Source organism: Bos javanicus, chromosome 2, assembly GCF_032452875.1.
Source record: "Bos javanicus breed banteng chromosome 2, ARS-OSU_banteng_1.0, whole genome shotgun sequence".
In the NCBI taxonomy this organism is placed as follows: Eukaryota; Metazoa; Chordata; class Mammalia; order Artiodactyla; family Bovidae; genus Bos; species Bos javanicus.
Window position 1 is genome coordinate 89,430,137 of NC_083869.1, and position 12,592 is coordinate 89,442,728.

At 42.4% G+C, this 12,592-nt stretch overlaps 1 protein-coding gene across 1 annotated transcript in view; it reads left to right on the forward strand.

Moving 5' to 3' along the window:
- LOC133226993 (aldehyde oxidase 4-like) overlaps positions 1-11,868 on the forward strand; it is a 72,195-nt gene extending 60,327 nt beyond the window's left edge. The window contains exons 31-35 of the mRNA XM_061381198.1: positions 356-470; positions 632-697; positions 6,787-6,972; positions 9,191-9,358; positions 10,541-11,868. Of these exons, the coding sequence (XP_061237182.1) occupies positions 356-470; positions 632-697; positions 6,787-6,972; positions 9,191-9,358; positions 10,541-10,594 (589 nt within the window). The 3' untranslated portion in view covers positions 10,595-11,868. The remainder of the gene's footprint in view (positions 1-355; positions 471-631; positions 698-6,786; positions 6,973-9,190; positions 9,359-10,540) is intronic.
- Positions 11,869-12,592: the final 724 nt, after the last annotated feature.

Here is a 12,592-nt window from a genome sequence, read left to right on the forward strand (position 1 = left end):
CCTCAGCCCTGGGTCATGGGGTGCGAAGGGAGGTGGGGGAGGACCAAGGACTCCCAGGGTCCGCCATGCTATTAACCAACCAGAAGGGACGCCATAGCTCCGTACATGCCACTCTGACCATCCCAGCAACTGTGCAGTGGAGGGCAGGGGTGGGACACCAGGGGACCTTCTCCCCACGTCTGCGGTGGTTCTCTTGCAACTCTGATCACTACCACCCCACTCTCAGGAAATGGGAAGAGAAGCATCAGCCACAGGGTGGGTGCTCTCTTCATCTCCAGGACCCAGAGCTCAGCAGGCGTTCAGTCCACTAGTGGGGAAAATGCCTTTTCTTTTCACTCCTGACTTCTCTTCTCAGAGGCTACCAGACAAATATGGACTGGAAGAAGGGGGAAGGTAACGCTTTCCCATATTTTGTTTATGGAGCATCCTGTTCCGAGGTTGAAGTCGACTGTCTCACAGGGGCTCATAAGGTAAAGAGCGGCGTTTGTGTTCACCATCTTCACAAACATAGTTTTCTGTGCTGTAAAGGTTCTCCCAGTGGAAGCACCAGGGACAGATACATAATTGGAGTCCAGATCTATTTTAAGTAAACAGTGTTTCCCATTGTGCATTTTCTCTCATGTGTTTTCAGCTCCTTAGGACTGACATCTTCATGGATGCTGCTTTCAGCATAAACCCAGCTGTGGACATTGGACAGGTGCGTGATACCCGAACTGCCGCCACAGGGGCTTTTGGTCAGTTCCCTTTAGAAAATTCTTTCCCAGAGTCCTCTAAATGTTGTTTATGCCTGATACAAGAATTCTACAATATACAGTATACACTGCACACACAAATAGATAAGATATTGGAAGAATATTCAAGAAAAAGTTGTCTTTTCTTCAGTGGTTGCCTTTATGGCAGGAATATGTATGATTTCTAATTTAGCTTTCTGATTTAGCCTCAGTTCCATTCAGTTCAGTTGCTCAGTTGTGTCCGACTCTTTGTGACCCTATGGACTGCAGCACACCAGGCTTCCCTGTCCATCACCAACTCCCAGAGCTTGCTCAAACTCATGTCCATCAAACTAATGTCCATCAAGTTGGTGATGCCATCCAACCATCTCATCCTCTGTCATCCCCTTCTCCTCCTGTCTTCAATCTTTCCCAGCATCAGGGTCTTTTCAAATGAGTCAGTTCTTCGCATCAGGTGGCCAGTGTATTGGAGTTTCAGCTTCAGCATCAGTCTTTCTGATGAATATTCAGGACTGATTTCCTTTAGGATAGACTGGCTTGATCTCCTTGCAGTCCAAGGGACTCTCAAGAGTCTTATCCATCATCACAGTTCAAAAGGATCAATTCTTCAGCACTCAGCTTTCTTTATGGTCCAACTCTCACATCCATACATGACTACTAGAAAAACCGTAGCTTTGATTATATGGACCCTTGTCAGCAAAGTAGTATCTCTGCTTTTTAATATGCTGTCTAGGTCGGTCATAGCTTTTCTTCCAAGGAGAAAGTGTCTTTTACTTTCATGGCTGCAGTCACCAACTTCAAGAGTCTGTCACTGTTTCCATTGTTTCCATGAAGTGATGGGACCAGATGCCATGATCTTTGCTTTTTGAATGTTGAGTTTTAAGCCAGCTTTTTCCCTTTCCTCTTTCACTTTCATCAAGAGGCTCTTTAGTTCCTCTTCACTTTCTGTCCTAAAGGTGGTGTCATCTGCATATCTGAGGTTATTGATATTTCTCCCAGCAATCTTGATTCCAGCTTGTGCTTCATCCAGCCTGGCATTTCTCATGATGTAGTCTGCATATAAGTCAAATAAGAAAGGTACAGTATACAGTCTTAACATACTTCTTTCCCAATTTGGAACCAGTCCATTGTTCCATGTCCAATTTTAACTGTTGCTTCTTGATCTGCATACATATTTCCAAGGCAGGTGAGGTGGTGTGGTATTCCCATCTTTTGAAGAATTTTCCAGTTTGTTGTGATCCACACAATTTCAAGAAGTAAATGTTTTTCTGGAATTCTCTTGCTTTTTTGATGATCCAAAAGAAGTTGGCAATTTGATCTCTGGTTTCTCTGCCTTTTCCAAATCCAGCTTGAACATCTAGAAGTTTTTGGTTCATGTACTGTTGCAGCCTAGCTTGGAGAATTTTGAGCATTACTTTGCTAGCATGTGAGATGAGTGCAATTGTGTGGTAGTTTAAACATTCTTTGACATTGCCTTTCTTTGGAATTGGGATGAATACTGACCTTTTCCAGTCCTGTGGCCACTGCTGAGTTTTCCAGATTTGCTGGCATATTGAGTGCAGCACTTTCACAGCATCATCTTTTAGGATTTGAAACAGCTTAGTTGGAGTTCCATTACCTCTACTAGCTTTGTTCATAGCAATGCTTCTTAAGGCCCACTTGACTTTGCATTCCAGGATGTCTGGTTCTAGGTGAGTGATCACACCATCATGGTTATCTGGGTCATTAAGATCTTTTTTGTATAGTTCTTCTGTATATTCTTGCCACCTCTTCTTAATATCTTCTGCTTCTGTTAGGTCCATACTGTTTCTGTCCTTAATTGTGCCCATCTTTGCATGAAATGTTCCCTTGATAACTCTAATTTTCTTGAAGAGATCTCTGCTGCTGCTAAGTCGCTTCAGTCGTGTCTGACTCTGTGCGACCCCATAGACGGCAGCCCACCAGGCTCCTCTGTCCACGGAATTCTCCAGGCAAGAATACTGGAGTGGGTTGCCATTTCCTTCTCCCTGAAGAGATCTCTAGTCTTTCCCATTCTGTTATTTTCCTCTATTTCTTTGCATTGATCACTTAAGAAGACTTTCTTATCTCTCCTTGCTATTCTTTGGAAGTCTGCATTCAGATGGATATATCTTTCCTTTTCTCCTTTGCCTTTAGCTTCTCTTTTTCTCAGCTATATGTAAGGCCTCCTCAGACAACCACTTTGCCTTTGCATTTCTTTTTCTTGGGGATAGTTTTGATCACCGTCTCCTGTACAATGTTATGAACCTCCGTCTGTAGTTCTTCAGGCATTCTATCGGATCTAATCCCTTGAATCTATTTGTCCCTTCCACTGTATAATCATAAGGGATTTGATTTAGGTTACACCTGAATGGTCTAGTGGTCTTTGCTACTTTCTTCAATTTAAGTCTGAATTTTGCAATAAGGAGTTCATGATCTGAGTCCTCAGTGGACATTAATGTGTTCATAATTAGGGAACATTATATAAATACCTAATAGAAAGTTACAACAGTATTCATATTAATATTGGTTTTAAGTAGACCACAATGTAGCAAAATAGAAGGGAAAAAGAAATGCTTAAAGTTTTTCCCCTCTTGCTGAATTTCTGATTTTTATCTCACAAATAAAATGAACATGACCAAAGGCTTTTTAAATTTAGAGTTAAAACCTTTCCAGCTGTTGGCATACTTTGCTTTTTTTCTAGCCTCTAACTCACAGTGGGTTCCCACAAACCAGCAGCATCAGCCCACCTGAAACCTACCAATCAGCCCCGTGACAGGGAGTCAGCTAGTCCATTCCACACCTGAGGAACAGTCTACACCCGCTGAGCAGCTTGGCTTCACACCCGACAGACCTGTGGTGCTTTAGTATGCAAACAGCTTCCCGCTGTCCTAAGTCCTAGGTTTATATAGTCCTGGTTTGTATAGATTGATGTACTTTATAAGGAACAGATGGGCCACTCGGTATTTCTCAAAATGTGATCCTCAGAGTCTGCAACAGAAGATCTGTAGAGTTTATTGGAAATGAGGATCCCTGGCCCACCCAGGCCCAGACTAGCTCCATCATAACTTTGCTAGGCTGGGACTGGATTCCCCACTTTTTTTTTTTAAATTATTTATTATAATTGGAGGCTAATTACTTTACAATATTGTGGTGGTTTTTGCCATACATCGACATGAATCAGCCACTTCTGTACATGTGTCCCCCATCCCAAACCCCCTCCCACTCCTCTCCCCATCCCATCCCTCTGGGTTGTCCCAGTGCATCGGCTTTGAGTGCCGTTTCATGCATCGAACCTGGACTGGTCATCTATTTCACATATGGTAATATACATATTTCAGTGCTATTCTCTTAAATCATCCCACCCTTGCCTTCTTCCACAGAGTCCAAAAGTCTATTCTTTGTATCTTTTTTGCTGTCTCACATATACGGTTGTCATTACCACCTTTCTAAATTCCATGTATATATGTTAATATACTGCATTGGTGTTTCTCTTTCTGACTTACTTCACTCTGTATAATAGGCTCCAGTTTCACCCACCTCATTAGAACTGATTCAAATGTATTCTTTTTAATGGCTGAGTAATACTCCATTGTGTATATGTACCACTGCTTTCTTATCCACTCGTCTGCTGATGGACATCTAGGTTGCTTCCATGTCCTGGCTACTATAAACAGTCCTGCGATGAACACTGGGGTACACATGTTTCTTTCGATTCTGATTTCCTTGATGTATATGCCCAGCAGTGGGATTGCTGGGTTATATGGCAGTTCTATTTCCAGTTTTTTAAGGAATCTCCACACTGTTCTCCATAGTGGCTGTACTAATTTGCATTCCCACCAACAGTGTAAGAGGGTTCTCTTTTCTCCACACCCTCTCCAGCATTTATTGTCTGTAGATTTCTGGATAGCAGCCATTCTGACCGGCGTGAGATGGTATCTCATTGTGGTTTTGATTTGCATTTCTCTGATAATGAGTGATGTTGCACATTTTTTCATGTGTTTGTTAGCCATCTGTATGTCTTCTTTGGAGAAATGTATGTTTAGTTCTTTGGCCCATTTGGAATTAAGCTGCATGAGCTGTTTGTACATCTTTGAGATTAATTCTTTGTCAGTTGCTTCATTTGCTATTATTTTCTCCCGTCCTGAAGGTTGTCTTTTCACCTTGCTTATAGTTTACTTCATAGTACAAAAGCACTTTTAACCTGAAATTCACTGCAAGCGGGTAAGGCTTAGGAACCACAAGCCCCACCTCCCATTCCCTTTTCTTCCCTTCCTCCCAGCTCATTCCTGCCTCTTCATTGCTTAAGCAGAGGCAAAAAGGGAGAGGTCATGATCAGGAAAATCTTGCATTTTTTCCATTGGAAAAGGAAAGAAAACCACAAGTGGGTTAAACTGCAACTCTTGGAATTTGATCTTTTCCTTAGGGACAAGCATTTGGAAATATTCAAATTTAGTGTTTAAATTTGTTTATCTTATTCTGTAATTTTACATTTCAATAAAATGCAAACTCTACTTCAATTTTTAACCTCCAGGAAAATACTCCTTTTAAACGAGACCTTCCTTTTCCTAAGAACACAGTCATTTGTAAACAGGACACAGCATGGCTTTAATTTTAAAATATTTAATTTAATAAAAATATTTCTTCCAGCCCACCTTGTTTAACACTGATCTACTCTCCATAGTAATTTATAAAAGGAAATAATGAAGTGCAGAAATTATAATAAATACAATGTCAAGGTTCCATTTATTCTAGTTCATGTTCCTTTAATGTTAGCTTCTTTATTTTTTTTAATTGCTTTTAACTGCTTTTTTTTAATTGGAGGACAATTGCTGTACAATGTTGTGTTGATTTCCGCCGTACAACAAGGTGGATCAGCCATAAGTATACATACATCCCCCTCCCTCTTGAGCCTCTCTTCCACCCCCACCCCATCCCACCCCTCCAGGTTGTCACAGAATACCAGGTTGGGTGTTCTGTGTTATACAACAACTTCCCTTTAGATACCTACTTTACATACAGTAATGTCTGTTTCAATGCTACTCTCTCAATTCATTGAACCTAGAGTAGTCTGTTATACAGAGTGAAGTAAGTCTGAAAGAGAAAAACAAATATCATATGTTCACCCATATATATGGAATCTAGAAAAATGGTACTGATAAACCTCTTTGCAGGGCAGGAATAGAGAGGCAGACACAGAGAACAGACATGTGAACCTGAGAGGGGAAGGAGAAGGTGGGACAAGTTAAGACAGTAGCTTCTTTTACAAGTAATTCAACAGACATTTTACTGAAAATCCATGTACCAGGCACCATGAATAAGACAGAATACAGGAAGGTCAGGCCCCAGTGTACTTACAAGCTAGTGAGAGTGAAGCAAGAGCAAAAACAGAACAGAGAGTATACAGGGAAAATGCCCTCTGATCCCACCTTGATAGGGTAACTTGTTCAAGATGCTGCGAACCTGGATGAGGCAGTTCCTAAGTCCACCCAGGATGGACTTGGATGGTTGGAGGACCCAAAAGTCTCCAAAGAGGCAGTTGTTCTTTGACTGGACTTGGAGGATGAATAGGCATTTGCCAGGTGGACAAGCGGAGTGGTGAACAATGAAGAGAGTAAACTGCTTTACAAAGACTTGGAGGTCCTGGGAATTCCTGGTGGTCCAGTGGTTAGGACTTGGTGCTTTCACTCTCCTGACCTGGGTTCAATTCCTGGTTGGGAAACTAAGATCCCAAAGCCTCATGAGCGTGGCCAAAAAAATATACACACACACAAAAACCATCAAGACTTGGAGATCTGAATGAATCTGGTGGATTTGGCACGTTACCCAGAATTTGAGAAGTGTCAGGTCCCTGGAGGGTGGGGTCTCTGGTGAGAAGAGCTGGGGATGAGACCAGGCTACCTCTGGATGGCAGGCTCCAGATCCTGGGGACCATTCATAAAGCCACCACAGTGCCTTCAAGAGTGGCTTACTATAGTGCAGAGCTCCATTTTCAGTCACATTGGAACACTTATTCAAGCAATATCACATAGTTATGAACTGGAATTTTTGCCAGTAGATTGAAGGAGCATTTGTCCAAGGCATGGGATTCTATACCATAGAAGAGCTGAAATACTCTCCAGAAGGCGTGCTTTACTCTCGAAGTCCAGATGACTACAAAATCCCCACCGTCACTGAAATACCTGAAGAGTTCAATGTCACTTTGGTGCGTTCCCAAAATCCCATCGCCATCTACTCGTCCAAGGTAAGAACCCAAGACCTCTATGTGAGTTTGTTAGGGCTGCCTTAACAAAATACTACAGACTGGGTTGCTTAAACAATGGAGATACATTTTCTCACGGTTCTGGACGTTGGGGTCCAAGATGAAGATGTAATTTCTTTTGAAGCCTCTATTTGGCTGGCAGATGTACACCTTCTCCCCGTGCCTTTATATGATCATGGGTTTATCATATACTAAATGTGTCTCTGTGTCGTAACATTTTTTTTCTTAAAAGGACACCAGTCATACTGGATTGGGGTCTACCCTAAAAATCTCATTCCTTAATTATCTTAAACCTAATTATCTTAAATTTAATTATCTTAAACTTAATTATCTCTCTAAAGACCTTATCTCCAAATATGGTCACAGTCTGAGGTAGTCAGGGTTAAGACTTCAGCATCTGAATTTGAGGAGGCACAATTCATCCCATAACAACCTACTCTGTCAATAAATAGTAAAATAGGGACTTCCCTGGTGGGCCAGTGGCTAAGACTCTGTGTTCCCAATGCAGAGGGTCAGGGTTTGACCCCTGGTCAGGGAACCAGATCCCCGATGCAGCAACTGGGAGGATTCACATGCTACAACTAAAGATCCTGTGGACCATGACTAAGGTCCAGCCCAGCCAAATAAATAAAAATAATTTTTTTAAAAAAAGAAATATAAGCAGTCCCGTGAATTCACTTAACCCTTGCAATTACAAATCCCAAAAGAAGGGAAAAAAAGCAAACATTCACTGACTTCAGAAGCCCAAGTAGAGTCTTCACTCTCGGGCTGTTGTTCAGTTGCTCTCAGGAGAGATTATAAAATGAGTTTGAATCAGACAAGAAGGGCCAAGGAGTAAGCAGACATCTTGGGTCATTATGCTAAGTGCCACCATGAGATTAAACTGAAGTAGACATATTTCACTGGCCCTGGACCTTCTTTTCTGCAACCTTCCCACGCCCTCCAGACTCAAATCTTTCTTATCTACACTGCCTCTCCCCTCGCTCTCCCCAAGTCAGGATAAACTTTCACACAAGCTTCTCACTGACAGTTTACTCTGAGGTGTTAATGCCACAAATACAGGAGGTGTTGACCCCAGGCTCCATAGAGCCAACGAGCTCTCACTGGCTCATAAAGACTTAGGGCAAGGTCCTCAAACACGTGTGGAAAACAGACAACTTCTCCAATGGAAGTTCTGTTCTCTGACCACATCTGGCCAGACAGATGGCAACTTTAACCTCAGGCTTTCAGAGAATTCGCTTTCTTTATTAGGAGTAGGTCAGGTTGGGAGGAAGGTGAGACTTCCTGTCCAAATGATCTCTACCTCCACTTCGCCAGACATTGACCAGGGACATTGCCAAAGACCATCCTGACACAGGGCACAGCCCAGGCCCTCAGGACCTAGCCACCTCTCTGCCCGGTCTACTGCCTGCTCTCCCTGCCTCCCCTCTCCTCAGAGGAAAACCCTCCTTCTGCCAGCTCCTCCTCTCCCTCTCTCCCCTACATTTGCTTCAGAGAGAACACCACAGACTGGGATAGCCTTTATCTGCTTGGGCCCTTGGACCTATCTCTCCACTAAGGCCCTGGACACAGACCAAGGACCAGAACACGCTGAAGAAAGAAAGAGGAAAAATTAGTAAAAAGAAGCATTGCTGAATTATTCAGCATGTAATGCCACCACATCGTTCATTCAAAAGCACCCAACACACAGTCAAGGAAGTTAACACATACAAAGACTTCCACAGTCCACCCTCCAGGGGCAACCATCTCACTGTCTTTCAAGCTCAACTACAAATATTATTGTTGTTTTGTTGTGGTCTTGAGTTCAGTGAAAATACTCTGGAGCTGCAGTTGGAGTATCCTAGAGGGCCCTGAGGGCTTCTGTCTCCAGAACTTTACCTGGGTGGGGGGAGGTGCGGTGGGGGGGCAGGGAGAGACAGATTTTAGCTGTCCACTGTCCTGATGCCCCTGGGACATTTTCAGGAGCCACTCTGAGGAGGACCCCACACACACACAAATCAGCAGGCGGGGGAGTGATGGCGGGAGTGGGGAGGGTGGGAAGCAGGGGGGTAGGGTGGGAATTTGATTCTGGTAATTCTGATGCAATACATTCAGAGGGCTGTAAAATCAGGAGGAGTGAGTGTGTATGTGTGTGTGTGTGTACATAAATTAGTCCTAAAAGAACCATGCAATTCTGATAGCCTTTTACCCTCCTTCTCAGGGGTTAGGTGAGGCTGGAATGTTCCTGGGATCCTCCGTGTTGTTCGCCATATATGATGCCGTAGCTGCTGCCCGCAGAGAGAGGGGGCTGACCAAGACTTTCACCCTGAGTAGCCCAGCAACCCCTGAGTTGATTAGAATGACTTGTGTGGATCAGTTCACTGACATGGTAAGGCTGGTGAGGAGAGCTCCCTGTTAGAATCACCCCTTATGTGAACTTTCAGGTTCTTGGTATGGATCTGACAACCATGTAAAAATTACAGGGCAAGTTCATCTTTTCCATTGAAAATTCTCATTCTGGCTTCACTTACTACTTCTTATATGCTTCAAACTGCAAATACAGCGGCAAAGTGAGCGACCCTCTTCAAATGATGGTTTAAAGTTTCAGATCCCAAATAAAAGCACACAACTGACCCAGTGCTCATATCAAATGGACATGCTAGGTTACTTTAAACATTTTGTAAGATGAAATTGACGTGCTATTTTCATTACCTTAATAACTAAATTAGATTAAATAGACATCAGATCTGGTCAATTATTCTGAAAATATCTGTTAAGCAAACTAATAAAAATAATTTAAATGAAACTATCAAGTCACGGGGCTTCCCAGGTGGCCCTAGTGGTGAAGAGCCTGCCTGCCAGTGCAAGAGACTCAAGAGGCACGGCTTCAGTCCCTGGGTTGGGAAGATCCCCTGGAGGAGGGCATGGCAACACGCCAGTATTCTTGCCTGGAGAATCCCATGGACAGAGACTAGCAAGTTACAGTCCATAGGGTCGCAGAGAGTCAGACACGACTGAAGTGACTTAGCATGCATGCACATCAAGTCACTGGGCACACTTTGATATGCCCTGTAATCACACACTAATAGATAATAAGTCCATTTTCCAGCTGCTAAAAATACATCTACAACTATCATCAGAGACTGTTTCTATACTGAACTGCTTACTGCAGCCCTAAATGAGTCTCTGGTGTAAAAAAAATTCATCTCCTCAAGATGGAGGAGATACATGCATACTTACAGCTGATTCATGTTGCTATATAGCAAAAACCAACACAACATTGTAAAGCAATTATCCTCCAATTAAAACCTTTTTAAGAATTAGATTGCACTTTATGCCTTTGAAATTACAGGGCTTCTAAATAAGATGAATCTTATCCCAAACATAAGAAGTATATGAGAATAAGGAAATTTAAAACTCAAGGATTGAAAGAAATATGAAAATTATCTAATTTTGATAAGAATAAAATGGATATTGACTTTTCTTTTTTAAAAAAAATTTGTCTTCTGAATTACAACTTATTTCATATAACAACATTTTATTAATAATTTTTTCTTTTGATCTTCTTTAGATTCCCAGAGATGATCCATCAACATTTACACCTTGGTCCATCCATGTGTCTTAATCCTCAGAAAACGTCTTTTCCTCAAAAATTGCAAGAATACATGTTTGACCTTAAATTTTTCAAACCCAAGCAAAATGTAGGTTGGCCCCCAAATTTTCGAGGGTAATTTTAGCATCTTTTCATTATTCTCTGTGGTTTAGACCACTGTATGATTATGTTTTAGGATTCACATTTTCACCAAAATGTATAAGGAAGTTTAGAGTCAAAAATTCTTCTTTTCATTTGTATTATCATGAATATCGACAGCATGAGAATTTTCAACAGTGGTGGAGTTTTCATTACCCAACAACTCAATAGAGACTGCTCGTACTTTGTTCTACACAAGTTTGCTCACCCCCAAAATCATTCACCCCCAAAACTCTTGGGATTCCCCGAAGCCAATGGTGTGCTGGTAGTAGCCAGTTCCTCTCGAAAAATCAATGATTTGTTTTATTTGCCAATTTCCACGTTGTAAATACCCCACGTCAGCCAACTCCAAACCACAGACAAGAGGTCTCTGAAGGCAGAGTTGGAAGAGATGCTTGAAACCTGCTCATGATCTCCAACTTGAAAGCCCAGCACAATCCTTGGTTTCTGCCATTCCTCCCATGCAGCCCATGTAGATGCGGCTCAGAGAGGTAAACTATCCAGAGCCTCCAGCGGGTCCTCGTCTGCCATGAGCCATGCTCATGGCACCATGTCTTCCTTACCTGGGAAACAGCACAGAGGAAAACGGCTCTCTCAGATCACCCTGGTGTCCCTTCTTTTGGCTTAGTGTCTAAAAGGTGAAATCAGAGCCCCCTTCCTTTTGCCATCAAAGGGCCACAAAATCCTCAGGGTTCTCTTTCAGTTATTTCTTAGCTATTTTACATTGCATTTTCCTGAGGAAATGTAGTCTTATGCCAGAGAAGATGTTCAGTCTCCTGTGAAGTTTGAAAACACGAATAAACTAAATCATTTGTTGGGATCTGTGTGCTAGGTATTAAAGCTCTGCATTTGCGTAGAGAATGGACATGGAGGGAAGGAGAGGGTGGGATGAACTGAGACAGTAGCATTGACCTATATACAATATCATGTGTAAAATGGCTAGCTAGTGGGAGGCTGCTGTATAGCACACAGAGCTCAACTCAATGCTCTGTGGTGACCTGGAGGGATGGGATGGGGGTGCTGGGAGGGAGGCTCAAGAGGGACAGGATATACGTATACACATAGCTGATTCACCTTGCTGTACAACAGAAACCAACACAACATTGTAAAGCAATTATATTCCAATTTAAAAAAAAGCTCTGCATTTATTAATAGTAATTTTGTGGTGGAAGAATAAGTTTGTAGCAACTCTTTGTGTGTGTGTAAAACTAGACTGGAAGAAGAGAAGGTTGGCAAATAGAAAGGAAAGGCTCACCAGTCAGCCTCTTATTCTGTGAGAAGTAGGGGTGTGTGTGTATGTGTGTGTACATGTGTTTTTAACTGTCTTTTAATTCACCTGCTAAGTCACTTTAGTCGTGTCTGACTCTGTGTGACCCCATAGACAGCAGCCCACTAGGCTCCTCTGTCCCTGGGATTCTCCAGGCAAGAACACTGGAGTGGGTTGCCATTTCCTTCTCCAATGCATGAAAGTGAAAAGTGAAAGTGAAGTCGCTCAGTCGTGTCTGACTCTTCTCGACCCCATGGACCGTAGCCTACCAGGCTCCTCCGTCCATGGGATTTTCCAGGCAAGAGTACTGGAGTGGGGTGCCATTGCCTTCTCCATTAATTCACCTAGTAATCTAAATTACCTGGAACCCAGCCCACAAAAACTCTTTGTCCCAGGCAAAACAGTAAAAATAAGGTAGCTGATATATTTTTCTAGCAGTAAAATAGGAAAGACACATTCATCACAAACATAATTTTAAGAGTGTTATACTTCCTAGACTGTGTGAACAAGACTTCTGATAACAGAAACTGGATTTTTACAAAATAAATCTGATCACTTCAGTAGTATTTAGTTAAGTAGAAGAACTAGAGTTGGGGAGGAAGAAT